Source organism: Poecilia reticulata, chromosome 2 (assembly GCF_904066995.2).
Source record: "Poecilia reticulata chromosome 2, P_reticulata-male-v2, whole genome shotgun sequence".
Classification (NCBI taxonomy): Eukaryota; Metazoa; Chordata; class Actinopteri; order Cyprinodontiformes; family Poeciliidae; genus Poecilia; species Poecilia reticulata.
The window spans coordinates 4,639,248-4,655,834 of NC_088831.1; the positions used below are offsets into that span (position 1 = coordinate 4,639,248).

Genomic DNA, 16,587 nt, shown 5'->3' on the forward strand with positions numbered 1-16,587 from the left:
ATAAAATTCTAAACATTTTCTGTAAGCAAAAATGGAAGAGATTGTTTTTGTTTAGCTTTTGCTCAACGTGACCATGTCCCTTTCTACCTTTTGCTGCAATGTTGAACTTTAATGTATTTTAGCAGGTTTTTTTTGATAATAGTGGAAGATAAAGAAAACATGGTTTTAAAAACTTATTTAAAAAACATGCTGTTGGTAACAGAAAATTTTAATTACTTGAATTTTGCAAGCAATGTACAAAAAAAATCTGACATAATACAAAGACCATCAGCTGTATTTGGAGTAAAAAAAATGGTTTAACATGCTCATGGGGCTGAATACAGATGCACACCACACTTTTAAGATTTATTACTGTGAATACAATTAAACTATAATAAGACAGAATATGGAAAAGTTAAAGGTCTGAATGCCAGGTACAACTGTACAGTTAATATTTAACAATTTCATAAAAGTGAAGTGTGGAGGGTGTAGCAAATCAATAATTGTTGCTTTTGGTTCAATTCAGATTAATTTAAAAATATTTTATTTCAAATTTAAATTAAAAATTGTTGTAAGTCATGTCATCCAAGTTGAGTTGTGGCAGTCAGTCTTGCAACACATCTGAAGAGGCCTCTGACTGAAGACACTGTTGCTGAATGACACCATCAGCTAATCTACCGCTTTTGCATTTGCTGTTCTTGGAATCTCTCTCTGGTTGCCAAGTAGAGAGACAGAATCAGGGATTTAATCATTACGATCTACTGTCCTGCTCGGCATCCGTCAAGCCGTCTTTTCAACTCCTCTTGGATTCTTTAGGTCATAGTTCAGGTGTTGTTTGAGCTTTTGAAATGGTAATCGGCTGCTCAGAGTTAAAAACAGCATCTTGTTGCCACGGTTAAGCGTCACACTGTCTGTTTGAAAGCACAAATGAGAGCAAAAACCCTTCTGGCTGCACAGCATCCAAAACCAGAGGGAATAATTGTCCACACAACCTTACAAAAAATAATCTGAATATAATTCTGCAAAAAAAAAAAAAAACTTAAAAATGCTGCCACTATAAAAAAGAGTTATTAAAACAAAAAAATTGTGATAAAAAAAAAAAAAAACACATGTAAAGTTTTAACTAGCCAAACAATTTTACACTAAAAGTAAAAGTTTAAGACCAGGTTTTCTAAAACGAATGCAGTAGTTGTAGAACTACTAAGATAAAGAACCTAACACTGAATCTCCACTTGTTTGTCCAATCTGAATGTACTTTAGAACTAGCACTGTAGCACAGTTAGTTGCTACAGAAAGCTAGAAAAGCAGCAGTTCAAAACTAAAGTAGGTCACTATGAATCTCTCAAGACTAGGCAGTAAAACAGAATTATTTATCCAAAGCACCAAAACATAACATAGGCTGTGCTTTAAATTATGGGTTTCCAAACTGAGGGTCGCGGGCCATTTGCAGCCCATGGACTGATTTCAGGCGACCCTCAAACTGGATTTCAAGAATGCTGGTCAACACATGACATTAATGCTGATGGAATGTTTTGTTAATTCAAAAGTCACAAACAAATTGAAAATCTTCTTACAATTAAAAATATGACAAAGTATTGGTCTTTTTGATAACCACCATTTTTGCATTTAATGGTCACTAACAAAACGTCCAGAAGACGCAGACTTTGACTCAAATTTACTATAATAGCCTTTTTTTTTAAGCTAAATGATTAAGAAAGTCAAAATACATCACAACAAGAACGTGTTGCTGCTTCTACTCTTCTAAACAGAACAGATTGTGGAAGACAGATCTGTGCAAATCTGCCAACATTAGAAAAAAGGCCGTCTTTTTTATAACAATCATTTCCAAACGTATACATTATGACTCGAGTGTTTGAGTAATACCAGTCAGCATAAATGTACTGTGTAAAAGAAGCAAAAGAAAGTGAGCGTGACGAAATATATTAATGTATGATACACCATAAAAACCATTATGAAAAAATGTATCCTGTGGTAAATTGTTGGTTAAAGGATTCATTGTTTATATTACACGCAGACACACAGGGAGGTATATCATTGTTAGGGTTTTCCTCAAAGAATGTGGCTGGTCGAGGAGAAAGGGACTTATTAGGAAGTGGGTTGCTGCATATATTTCTGCTATAATTAGAGGGGAGCTTTGACAAGGCAGCTGGATGCAAATTAAAAGATAGCCACACTGACACAGTGACACCAAGAAATCTGCACTTACAAACAGAAACTAACAGGCCAGGCGCAAATAAGTCACTGAAGAAACACATTGAAAAAACCTCTGAAACCTCCACTGAACGTCACTATACATGATCCAGATTTAGAGACAATATCAACTCCAACATGTCTATTAGAACATATCCAATGCTAAATGACAGTAAACTCTATGTTGGACGCTTGAGTAAGAGCCGTAGTTATAAGGTATTGAAGAAGGGACACGAGAGAAGGAGAAGCTAAACAACATGTTATTGACCAAACTTTGTTTACCCAGCCATAAATAGGATGGAAGGGAAAATCAAGACGAGAACAGGCCCACTCAAGGCTAACACCCATCAATACGGGAAGAGAAAAGTGTCAATATGTGTGTCCTGCTGCACCAGCTCCATTCCAAGTAAATCTGACAACTTGCTTCCCCTGAAACAACAACCATAGTCATAATACCAGACCTCCAACAGAGGCTGCACTATAAATAGTTTCTGTATCATGTCTGCATGTGGCTGACCAAATTATAGCAATTGCAGATCAACAAGGATGTTTAGCTGTGAACATAACTAATAACTGAGGCTTTAGCGATAAAGACTGGTGTTCCTCAAGGCTCAGTTGTAGGGTCACTTCTTTTTGCTATTTATCTCAGTAGTTTCCAGAAGTTTATGAGGTAGAATCTTCCAATTAAGGGATGAGGTTTCTGGTGTTTGCCGAAGAAAAGCTTCCCCACATAGCATAATGACAACACCACCACATCAGGGTGATTTGCACTATTAGTTTCTTGGTGACCAGAACACCTGCCTCCAGATGGGTTTTTGTATTGTTAAAACTGCTCTTAATGCTTAAAAACAACACTAAAATTGATTGAGACATCACCTAACAGATCTGAGGCAATGGGAAACAAAGCAGTAGTATCAAAGTCTCATTGTGATGCGACAAAAGCAGTCCAGTGAAATTAAAGGGATTATCAGAGCTAACAGAATTGATCAAGCAAAAAACAAGACATTTGATGTTCAAAACCATTTTAAATATATCTTTGGAACAGCGTTTCATATAGAGACTACAACGATGATATCAACTACAAAGTTGGGATCCCGAAGAGTCGGCTAAATGCTGAGAATGAAGTTCATGCCACCAATGCGTGTGCCCTGCAGTTCATCAGATACCCCAGTGGTATCATAAGCAGGCCAAATGAGAAGGCGGAGGCAGCTGATGATTCAGATATACACCAAGCATAAGGAGCAAGGCAAAGAATTCACGAGCATCAGATCCATTATCTATGATGAGACAGGAAAGATCCAAGACGATGTCCCCTGGCGATCAACCGCCAAGTCAACGCTTCAGGCAATGGAAAAGTAGAGAAAAAGAACCCAAAATACAAGAAATTGCATATGTATAAAAAAGTAAGTGCACAGCAACAAAATGTCTACAGCAGAGGGTGACAAATGGATGAGGTCTCAAGAGAATAGAAGACCGACTTCGCTGAGAACCCCTCCGTCAAAACGCTCCAAGTCTGACAATTTCTGTCAGTTATCTGACATGAGATAATGTTAAAGGAATACTAAAGGGAGAAGTTCTTTAAATAACACTACAAAACCATCTAAGTTCTAACATTTCACGCTTCTTATCAGACATATCTACATCGCTTTATGGTTTCATGGCCTTGAATGTTTTCTGATTCTTTCAAATTATAAACATGTTCATATGATAAACTAGCAAAAGTTAAAAAAAAATGTCATTGCTTTCAAGGTTTTTACAAGAAAAATAAACATAGAAAATCTGGAAAAGTGTGGTGTGAATTTGTTTTTGAACATCAATTACAATTAATGCAAAAATAGATTATTTGCAATATTGTTCAAGCTTAGATTCCAGTTTTGCCATACATTCCTAATTGGTTTTAGGTTTAGACTTTGACTGGGCCATTCTAACATGACGATATACTTTGGTCCTCCATAAAGGACTCAAAAAGAGGAATAATTAACGAAAACTTAAAACTGGACTCCCTAGAACTGTCTTTCCAAAATAAATAAATAAAACAAAATTTTACAAGTATTTGTTACCATTTTTTGATCTGGATCATAAAATCCATTCAGGTCTGTAGTCGCAACTTGGCATAATCTGAAAAACTGGATAAAGGCTATAAATATTATGAAAGGCATTGTACTGCACTAACAAATAAAAAATAAAAAAACAATGGTGAAGATGAATTTAAAATCTCTACTTCAGCTATAGTTCACCCAGCCATGCAAGGTGACGACTTGCACACTTAGAAAGGATGAAGTGAGAAACCATATGGCGAAGTTTGCCTTAAGGAATCAGTATGCATTTGCTGCCGCTAAGAATTTTTTTTTCATATTTAACTTTTTCTCCTTGCAGCGCTCTGACGTCTTTGCGTTTCTTGCAACATGACTACCGACTGACAGGTACGACATCTAAGCACTCGGTTCAAATATGAAAGACAAAGTGATCCTAACATGCTCCAAAAAGGGACGTGTAGCATTTGTTTAGCATAATGTGAAACAAATGTGAGCAATTCGAGGGAGTGAGTTTATGTTTCAGACACGAAAACCGCCTGTTTGGGTGAAAATTGTTCTTTGTATTCTTCTTCATAAACTCCTTTGAAAGGTGGCACGCTGAAACAAATGTTCACTGTAACTTATACACACACGCACGCACGCACACGCACACACACGCACGCGCGCACAAACACACCTGCCAGTGGAGAATAATGCTCCAGATGAGCCCGAGAATCAGTTTGTGATTCCCATCAACGATGTCTGCTGCTCCAATATTCACCAAATCAACCTGCAGAGAGGCAGCAGAGACACAAAAATCTCATGATTGCTTTGTTTTCCCAACAGTCAAACTGCTTTCCTTACCTTCTCTCCTTGTTTTTCTCTGACTCCGTTAGGAAGGGGTTGGTGGAGTCAAGTTATATTAAAAACACTTAAAATTCATCATCAAGAGTGGAGGACATAAGCACTAAAGGGGCAGTATTATGTGTTTCCAGCCACATAATATCACTTTATAGCACAATCAAGTGACTGTTAGCTTCAGTTGTAATAAAAATGCTCCATAAAGATAATTTATGTTAAAAGAAATCTGTCTTTGAAGTTGTTAAAATTGGGCCTCTGTCTCTTTAAGAAGCTCCTTCTCTTTATGAAACTCCGTCTCCAGGAAGTCATCACAACATGGCTCCTCTATTAACCCTTAAACAACATTTTTACCCACGTTTCTTTGAGAAGTTGATGAATGGTTGCCAATGGAGATTAAAGGATTTCTCAAACATGCATGGATCATTTTAACATGATGTAAAGTTCAAAAAAGTCAACTTTACACATTATTGCCCCTTTAAAACACGTTCATTACTATTTTGGCACCTTTAGTCTGACAAATGTTTCAGTTTCTCTTTTGATATCTTTGGAAAATTCAAACAACCAATAAGAAACATCGAAATGTGTTGCTCAATGAGGAAAAGCTAAGACTTTTGCTAACATATGGTAGCAAGTTTGTAATTCAGGATGTGACATTTGAACTTTTAAGTTTCTCTTTAGTGTTTAAAGTGTTGTTCAGATGGTTTAAAGACCTACATATAATTAAAAAAAAGTTTCTTCAAAAAAAATAAAAATAAAAGAACCTACATTTTGTCTTTGTCAATATTGCCTGTTTCCTCTGGACTTTTATGAGAAACGCCTGAGGAACTGTGTGTTCTTATCATCCAATAGGGACTTATAGGGAAACATCCAATGTTCAAACCACAGAATGAAACGACACAGAAACCTCAGAAGCTGACAAAAGTGCGACTTCCTTCTTTATGAAATGTAAACAAAAATAGAATGGTGTCAGACATTAGCTATTGTAGGATTTCCTTTTTGTCTTTGGTAAAAGACCGAGAGCCATTTCTCTTGCAATCGCTAGACTAGCGTTTGTTTTGGTTGCATTTACCCAGAATGCCCTGCTCTATAGTTTGCTTCCTGCTTTTGATAAAACATCACACACTATACATTTTAGAACTTCCACAAATATTACATTAAAACAAGCTATGTACACAACATTTTTTGACTGTGCATTCAGTGTGCCTTCTGTCGTCGGGTTTATGGGTTTTTTATGGTTTTCTGTCAAATTACTTTAGTGTCTGTCTGTACACACCCAAACTGTGATTCAGTGTGTTGTAGTGTGTGTATACTCACATTGTTCTTCTGCAGGATCTGCAGAGCACGGTTGACATTGTTAAGTGAGTGAACACGGCTAGTCCCTTTCTCCAGTCTCACCTACACACACACGCACGCACGCACGCACGCACACACACACACACACACACACACACACACACACACACACACACACACACACACACACACACACACACACACACACACACACACACACACACACATGCACACACACAGGAAGCAGGCAGAGGATATTAATGACCTTGCTCAGAGCATTTATAAGCAGTACAAAAAGCCAAATTATAATAGTAGCATGTTTGAATGTGTGTGTGGATACCGAAACAAAATCGGATCAATTGTAAATCAATCTGCATATTTTTCAAAAGTAAAAGTACAGGAAGTGGCGCTGGACAGAGCTTACCTTGGAGAGAGTGCTTACCTAAATGTCATTCTTTCCCAACTCTGACCACAAACCACTAATGTTTTATCTTTTAATGGTAAAAGAACCATCCAAACCAACCTGGCTCCACATAAAAAAAGTATGGCAAACGCAACTAAATAAAACCAAGTTTTAAGATACAAAAGAGTAGAGTTTTGCATTCTCTATAGCTAACAACCTTCGTTTCGACAGACAGCATAAAGTGGAAACCACCTAAAATAACAGTACATGCAGATGGAAAATGATACATTTTTTTCGCTTTTTTTTTTTTTGATACCATTGGATTAGAAAATGTCTCAAAATTTGGCCTTCAGCAAAAGTCTGCTTTTAGCCTAAGAGCTATGTGAGTGCTGAGGGCAGGCAGGGCGCCCAGATGTGCTGCTCTATTCCATTTATTGTGGTAAAAGAAAGAGTGGGAGTGTGTCTGTGTGTGCGTGTGTGTGTGTGCGCGTGTGTCCTTACTAGCTCGTGTCCTATGAGGCCCTCCAGCAGCTCCAGCAGGCGTCGTCCATCACACAGATCTGAGAACAGGTCCTCCACAGGTGGCTTTCCTGTCTGAATCACACAGACAGAGCTAACCTTTAACAGAATGCACTAAAACTCAACAAGAACACCTAAACATGAGCACCATTCTTTAACATTCACATGTTCCCAACCGGAGACAAATCATTTCTTTGGTAGTGGTAAATCAGAACCAGAACTATTGGATGACAAATGAGGAAAAACAAAGGCTGGAATGACTCCTGCAGAGATGCTGCGGGGAATTTGCTAGTTTCACAGGAAAGGCCAGAGGTTCAGCCTCCAAAGTGGCAGAAAACAACACGCTGGTCTGAACAGGGACACATTTCTCGAGTAATAACAACGCAGCCTGGTGTTAAATGTGAAGATAACAATTTTATACCCGGGGGGTTGTTCTTTATCTGCGCTGACAAGTCTGGCCTTACAAACTAGGAGTTGATTCACATCAGAACACGCTGCAGGCTGAATACACTATGAGTTTCCCGTCTTAGAACAAAATCAGAGGACCTGAACAACTGATTCGGTAGATAAAATGTGGATTTTTTAAATATTTAATATGTTTGATAAATGTATTGCAAGTAATATTGTAACTACATTGAAAAGCAGCAAATAATAAATGTTCAGAACCTAAAGCAACGAAGCCCCAAGGGATGGGAAAGACCTGGACCTGTTTTGTTTTTTTTTGTGCAACTTTAACTTAAACTATTAGATGAAGACCTCAGTGTGAATCATATTCTTTTCATTATTTTTTGATTGATCTTGTTTTTTCTAAGATGTGACAAGGCAACAGTTAACATTACTTATAAAGCACTTTAACATTTTGTACCGAGGCTGAACAAAGTGCTGAAGAGCAACATAAACAAACAAACAAAAAAAACAGATTAATACATGAAGAAAGCATATTACACTTAAAGTATAGAAATAAAAGTTAATGTCTCACATCGTGTTGAAGACTAAGGCATAAAAGTAGATTTTAAAACAAGGTTTAATCTGGAGTGAAAAGGCATTGTTTACTGCAGTATGTAACTTTCATAAAAATGTTGGGTTTTTTTTCATATTTGTTGAAACCTTCACTAAGCCCTGATAGCATGAGACAGTACAATTGTGAAAATTATTCACAATTGTACTGCCATCTGCAGAAATACACAGCGGACAGAAACAACCAATCAGAACCAGGAGGAGGGTCTTAGTGTAGCCAATCACCGAGAACACAGTAATACAGAGCTCTCTCTTACTTATAGAACAGATCTATTAGATTTTTTTGGTGATAACATCACACCAGCCTACCACCTGTTGACCTCTGTAGATGGATACCGGCCGCCCTCCAAAATACCCCAGCACCATTTCTTCTGGGTGATTAATATTCTGTCGGTGAGTGACTAAAAATCCATTCCCAATTCTGCACATGGAGAACTATAAAAAATGTCTTTTGTCCTTTAAGTGACAGCCTCCCTGTAATTTTGCTCCCTGAGGATGAAAACAGATTATCAAGTGTCCCAAGTGCAAAATGAAAGCTCCTATAACTACAAGTCCTGGGGGATCTAATAGTCTTTCGAAACCTGAGAGCACTTATAACTCAAGTATCAATAAAACTGTACAACGGTGAAGTGGGGGGAGACTGAAACAATCCTCGACATAACTCTATCCCCAGCAGAATGTGTTTTAGTATGGATTTTACCTGAAATATAAACACATATTTGCTGTTGAGTTATGTAAACTTTATGGCGCTCCTCAAACGTTATGATACAGCCGTTTTCAGCATGAATATGAATTTTACGTTTCACCCATCAAAGTACAATAGACCACCCCAATACTGAGAGGGACACAGCTCCCCTATGTGAAAAGCTAAAACCTGCAAATACCTTAGATTCTCTATAAAAACTGCCTATTTTAATAGTTAAAGTTCCATATATAATAATACACGTAGTGCAAACTAATTTGGCTGCAAAAGTGAGCGCCCATGGTCTTCTATATCTGGGGTGAAACCAATCAGTGGCAAGAAAAAAGAATAGGGCTCCTGGGTTGGCTGCTTTTCAAACACCATCCAATGATGTGCTAAGTAGCATTGCAACTAGGAATTTCAGCTTCCAAGCTTTTAGAAACACTCACAAATAAGTGAAACTTTTGGAGGTGCAATCCACAGAAAAATCAGCAAAAAGATGAATTTGAGCAGGATCTATTTTGAATTTTAACGGGCGGCTACCAGCTTCAGTGTCAATACCGGCTAACCGCTACCAACCATTAGCCATCTGCATTCCCACCATGTTTACATTTTCGTTTCTTAGTTTATTTGTGTAGGGGCATTCATAACCCAAATTAAACTGCAGTGTTGGTCACATACAAATGTGAGAGTTGGTTCATATCTCGTCTTTCCCTCTGAAACAGTTACCTTTTTTTTTCTTACCACAACCAAAATGATGCCGCGTACAAAAGTTTGAATGCATTTCTTTTTGGCATCTCCTTCAATTGTTTTGCAACAGAGGGTTTTTGACCAACCTAACTGTCGACAGAAAATATAAAAAACTATGATTCCCAAAGCAATGGAGGTTATTGTATACCATCCAATGCCTATTTGGTTGTTTTCGCAAGTATAATAAAAGGTTTAAAATCGAAGAATCTTTGATTGCTGTAGAACAACTAAATCCAGGTTTGACTCGTCTGTTGCAGTTTTCATGAACGTCTCAATCTGAAACTCAAAGCTAATTACACATGAGGTTTCCATCGATAAACGAAGGTTTTATGAATCTCAAGTTGAATGACTAGTCAAGATATTTCACGTTTTGAACTGGAAATGCAATAGGAAACTTTTTTCTTTACTTCTGAGCGTGCATATCGCCCCCCTGATCGTCATCACCCACTGCAGTGAGCCCTTCCAACCATATCAAAAACGGCTTTGAATGGTAATTCAATCTCTATCCTAACTGGAGATCCTCTAATCTTGACATCCGCCAGATTTTTCATTGTCATAATGACAGAAAACAGACAAGCATGCACATTTATTCAACCCACATCTTCAATGTCAGAAAAATTCTTAGCAAGAAGTCTCAAGTGTTTTATTTTGGGGGGATTTAACTTGTAAAGCACATCTGCCATTAAACAGGGAACAGACGGATTACAGAGTGAAAAAGGTTAAGGTGTACTTGGAATAAATACTTTGTTTTTATTTCTACTGCATGTTTGGCCACTCCCGCAGGCTCAGACACCCTACATCTGATTACCGCCACTACTGTATATAACCTCTTAAACCTTGTAAGTATAGCTGCTGTGTGTGGTTTTCTGACAATCATCACCCACACTCAGCAACAGCCTGAGTTCGGCTGCCAGTCACATAATTTCCAGAGCAAATCCAAACCTCATGTGACATCTTTTCTGTTTTTATTTTTCTACTATGCTGTTAGAAAAGTCAAAATCTTATGTCTTGAGGTACTCAGGCACCACAAGAGATTTATTGGCTGTTTGAGCACCAGAGGAATAATTAAGAACAGTATCTAATTGGTCAATTTGCGCCATCCTGAGTATATTCATTAAAAAGCCCCCATCCTTCCTGTTTTCTAGTGGTTCACTCCAGTTCAGAGTCACAACGGGGCTGGTTCTTAACTTTTATTATTTATTTCACATTCTATTTAGAATTCCTTTTCCTTTGCACTTTGAGAAATGGTTGAAAAGAAATGGTTTACTTTTTTACTTGTTTGTCCAAGGTAGTCAATCTGTCTTCATCAATTTCAGGTTTTTCATCCTTTATTTTACATTGGTTGTTGCACTAATTTCACTGACTGAGCAAATTAAAGTTGCTCAGTCAGTGCGATTCAGTGCATTTATGTCCGCATTTAAGAAAAATACTGAATTAAGTCAATTCGGCTTTCATTTTTTTCTGTACTACGACAAAATTTGAGGGTTTTTAAACTTTCTGCAAATGAAGATCTGAATAGTGTGGAGTGCATTTGTATCCAGAGTAAATCTGGCTGTGTGTGACATGTCATAGCCTCCAACATGTTATTATTTTTTTCTCTTTTCATGCTTCTTCAGGACACTTCATGACACACACGATGCCGCCACTAAAGGTCGACGTATACCCCAGGCAGCCAATATTTTGGCCCATTCAATTTAATATAGAAAAATTTTTTTAACTGTTTAACATACAAATCAAACAAAAGAGGTAGAACTACATCAAAATATACTAATTATTTTTGGTTAAATTGAGACTTGTGTAAGATTTGTTCATTTGTCATTTTTATCATTTAAATGAAAAAGTACGGTAATGTTGACTTTAAAAATTGGCAGTAGATATCGACTGATGTCAAAATAATTGGTATCAAACTTAAAAAACTTAAATCTTGTTGCCACCATCATATTTCACCATGATGATGTCGTTGTCATAGTGATATAAAGGTCACTGTTGTCTCATCCGACCACAACACTTTCGTCTGACTTTGAAGAATGCCTGAGTAATAAGATATCAGCATTTAAATGAATGTTGAACATATCCAATTTAATATAACATTGAACAAACATTGAAAAATCTTTATGGGCCTTTCGGTCTTTTATTTGTGAATCTGCATATTCAGGTGTTTATAAAGTTGGAGACACATTTTCATCAGATGTCTGAGTAAACATTAACTAAAATATGAAAATTGTAAATCTAAAAAAAGAAAGTAAATAATGACCAACATATTTACAAAACACGAACTGTGCATCACTTCAACTGAAAGGCCAAATCGGTATCGTTAGTATGCCGTCCGTCCTCCACGTCAGATAAAACCTTGTGGCAAGCAAAAGAAAAAAATAAATGGAAAGCAGTGATATAAAGAAGGGGGGAAAAAAACAAAAAACCTGCTTCTGTAATTGAATTTTCCAGCAGAACATCATGGATAACCGAACTCTAAATTACAAAGAGAAAAACAAATGAGATGCTACCTGTGCAATGTCATCGGAGGACAAATAAAGAATGCACAACACCCTCCCTCCTACAAGTCAGTGGGCTTCACTGCGATGGCAGCAAACGGAGGATGGAAGTTTGTAACAGGAGCAGATAATGGAGCCTTTCTGTTGGTCACAGGCAGGGGTGAAAGTAGTTTTAAATTCTTGGGGGCACTAAGACCTATGACAAAAAAAAGCCAAAAATAAACTGGTTTTTAAACTGGTTCTATTGATCCTGTGTCTAGACAGGGATAATCAGTAGCCCAGCATCATGATCTGTTTGTTCTGAAGATCCTGCAGCTTCCACTTCTCTTCCTAACATGGCGCCTCCTCACCCTGACTCTCATACTGACAGGAGGAACCACAGAGCTCTGTTAAGTTAAAGCTCATCTTCTGAAGTTGGGATATTTTTTTCTCCAACAGGTTCCAGAGGAATCAACTCAAACCAGATGTTGGACTGGATTTTATTTCAATGTCATTTGTGAATGTTAGAGCCTCATTTTTAACAGTGGAGCTATAAAGGTTGAAAAAGGTTATCATTTTGGAGAAAGTCTCATCAACATCAATATTTCCACTAAATAAGAGGCAAAAAAAAAATTTGTTTGATATAAAGGAAAAGCCTCTCAGACTCTGAACCCGACAGAACCAAACTATTTTTTTATATTAGACAATTAATTTAATTTCACATAATTATCGCGGTAGAAGCCATTTGTTTGTTAAATACTTAATGAAACATATTTACCGTGTTTGATGTTTGTTGTAAATGACGTATAGTCACAAAGATAATTAGTCCAAGTTTGTCGCTTATTGAACATTCAGAAACTACAGTGGCTGTAAAGGCAAAGGTAAAAAAAGGTAAAACAACCTGAACAGGTGATCAACTCTAAACCATTCGCACCTTTTAACTCTCTGTCTCTGTCATTTAAGCACAGCTGTTGCTATGGCAACCTCCTGCGCTCCACAAGCCGACCCAAGATTATGTTAAAAACATAACAATCAGTCCGTTACAATATTAGGTTTGCAGGCTTGATATTTATTTTGCGATTATTAATAAGCGCTCCCCTGAACACAGCAGTGGTTGATTAGTTGATTTTAAACTCCTGCTCTGCTAGTTATTTTGGTAATGGAACCGAAACGCACAGAATTGCGCAACACCTTGTTGAAACAATAATTACTGAGATTATTATTGTTGTTGGGTCATTAATTTGAACACGTTTTGTTGATTTTTTTGTTGTTGTTCTTTAATAAAGTTACAAACATTTTGATAAGGAGTCAGAGGAGGACCTGCTGGTCTGAGCGTCCTGGCGGCGTTCAGTTTGTTACTTAATGCCGAGATCGACTCAAAACCTTCCGCGATCGACATATTGCGCCCTGCTCTACAAAGCACGAACAGTTCAGAAACAATATAAAATGAGAAAAAAAACTATTTATTAACTGATTAAGTTGTGTTTTAGATTATTTTTGAAAAACTAATCAGTCACAGCTGATTAGTGGGTGCTCTCATGGCTGCACGGTGAATCCATTGATTTTTTTTTTTACAGCAGACAGCCGCTCCTCTCTTGAGGGTACTGCGTACCCCCGCTAAATCTTTTAGGGGTACACAGTACCCTGCCGTACCCCCTTACTTTCACCCCTGGCCACAGGGGGACAGTCGTTGTTGTCTAAACTATTGACCGACTCCTGGAAGACTGGCATTTTAGAGACTGAATTCCCATGACTTGCAGGCAATAAAAATCAATTTAGCGCAAGGGGAAACGCAATTCATACTTGAATTATTTAAAGCAAGCAAGAGAGAGAAACTTTGAAAACTTTGCCGTTTTCGTCTTTTTACTGGATATGAACAAAAACAATGGAAAATGAGAGCAAAATGATCGCTGAGCTACTTTATGTCCAACATTTTTCTATATTGCTTTTTGTCCATTGTATATGGAGTAAACTGCAACAAAATTTTTATATATATAGCAAATATTCCTGATATTAGCGTTCATAACTCAGCCAGTTTTACAGATTAACACGAATCTAATCCGTATCACAACTTCAACTCCATTCATCACTGAATCAATTTAATATAAAGGAATAAATTAAGTGTTTCCACAAGGTGTTAAGAGCTGAATTAATCAGGAAAAGATTTCACTATATTTTTTACAACATGGAAAAACGTCCATGGGACTGTCTACTCACTGTTTACTGGGAACGGATTCCTCCAAACATTAACACTCCTTTGCTGTGGGGAACTAAAAATGTTACCAAAAATTTGACTTCAACGTCAGAAGAAAATGTACTTTTTGGTCCAATTTAGACTTTTATGACATTAATTTATAAGATTAAAGGGGGATAGTGGGGAAAAAAGAACATGAAGTTTCATTGTAACGAAGCATCAGGAAATTTGATGAAGGGTTAATCGTGATGAATTGATCATTGAAAGAATAGTCAACTAATTTCACAATCGATTAATCATTAAAATTATTGCCACGCAAATGTATTGACAAATTTTCACTTTCTACTTTGTTGCCAGTCATTTGTGTTGAGTAACAGCTTTACAAGCTGTACACCGACTACTTCACATGTTTGTAAATATATTCAATAAAATTTTTTCATGGGATAATGACGATATGACGAGTGCATTGACTTTCTTTTAGATACTGTGTACATATACAGGTCCTTCTCAAAAAATTAGCATATTGTGATAAAGTTCATTATTTTCCATAATGTAATGATAAAAATTAAACTCATATATTTTAGATTCATTGCACACCAACTGAAATATTTCAGGTCTTTTATTGTTTTAATACTGATGATTTTGGCGTATAGCTCATGAAAACCCAAAATCCCTGTCTCAAAAAATTAGCATATCATGAAAAGGTTCTCTGAACGAGCAGTTAACCTGATCATCTGAATCAACAAAGTAACTCTAAACACCTGCAAAAGATTCCCGAGGCTTTTAAAAACTCCCAGCCAGGTTCATTACTCAAAACCGCAACCATGGGTAAGACTGCTGACCTGACTGCTGTCCAGACGGTCATCATTGACGCCCTCAAGCAAGAGGGTAAGACACAGACAGAAATTTCTGAACGAATAGGCTGTTCCCAGACTGCTGTATCAAGGCACCTCAGTGGGAAGTCTGTGGGAAGGAAAAAGTGTGGCAGAAAACGTTGCACAACGAGAAGAGGTGACTGGACCTTGAGGAAGATGGTGGAGAAGGGCCGATTCCAGACCTTGGGGGACCTGCGGAAGCAGTGGACTGAGTCTGGAGTGGAAACATCCAGAGCCACCGTGCACAGGCGTGTACAGGAAATGGGCTTCATGTGCTGCATTCCCCAGGTTAAGCCACTTTTGAACCAGAAACAGCGGCAGAAGCGCCTGACCTGGGCTACAGAGAAGCAGCACTGGACTGTTGCTCAGTGGTCCAAAGTACGTTTTTCGAATGAAAGCAAATGTTGCATGTCATTCGGAAATCAAGGTGCCAGAGTCTGGAGGAAGACTGGAGAGAAGGAAATGCCAAAATGCCAAAAGTCCAGTGTCAAGTACCCACAGTCAGTGATGGTCTGGGGAGCCATGTCAGCTGCTGGTGTTGGTCCACTGTGTTTTATCAAGGGCAGGTCAATGCAGCAGCTATCAGGAGATTTTGGAGCACTTCATGCTTCCATCTGCTGAAAAGCTTTATGGAGATGAAGATTAAATTTTTCAACACAACCTGGCACCTGCTCACAGTGCCAACACCACTGGTATTACTGACCATGGTGTTACTGTTGGCCTGCCAACTCTCCTGACCTGAACCCCATGGAGAATCTGTGGGATATTGTGAAGAGAAAGTTCACAATATGAGCCTTAAACTCTGGATGAGCTTAAGGCAATCGAAGCATCCTGGGCCTCCATAACACCTCAGCAGGGCCACAGGCTGATTGCCTCCATGCCACGCCGCATTGAAGGCTGCAAAAGGATTCCTGACCAAGTATTGAGTGCATAGCTGAACATAATTATTTGAAGGTTGACTTTTTTTGGTATTAAAACACATTTTTTGTATTGGTCGGATGAAATATGCTAATTTTTTGAGACAGGGATTTTGGGTTTTCATGAGCTGTATGCCAAAATCATCAGTATTAAAACAATAAAAGACCTGAAATATTTCAGTTAGTGTGCAATGAATCTAAAATATATGACAGTTTAATTTTTATCATTACATTATGGAAAATAATGAACTTTATCACAATATGCTAATTTTGTGAGAAGGACCTGTATATGTACATTAGTCAGAAGTTTCACTTCCAGAATATTGTTTATTCATAAGGATTCCTCTGTAGTTTTCAAAATGAGTTCAACTTATTCAACCCTTGTGTAAAACAGACATGA

General features: G+C 37.7%; 1 protein-coding gene across 17 annotated transcripts in view; it reads right to left on the reverse strand.

The window, feature by feature from the left end:
• dmd (dystrophin) overlaps nucleotides 1-16,587 on the reverse strand; it is a 222,171-nt gene that overhangs the window by 109,047 nt on the left and 96,537 nt on the right. For all 17 annotated transcript variants that reach the window (XR_014090847.1, XR_014090846.1, XM_081615481.1 and 14 more), the window contains exons 3-5: nucleotides 7,264-7,356; nucleotides 6,381-6,461; nucleotides 4,903-4,995 (exon numbers count right to left, since the gene is read on the reverse strand). Coding sequence is in view for 15 of the 17 variants with exons in the window: in XM_081615481.1 (XP_081471607.1) it covers nucleotides 4,903-4,995; nucleotides 6,381-6,461; nucleotides 7,264-7,356 (267 nt within the window). In the remaining 2 variants the exon portion in view is untranslated. The remainder of the gene's footprint in view (nucleotides 1-4,902; nucleotides 4,996-6,380; nucleotides 6,462-7,263; nucleotides 7,357-16,587) is intronic.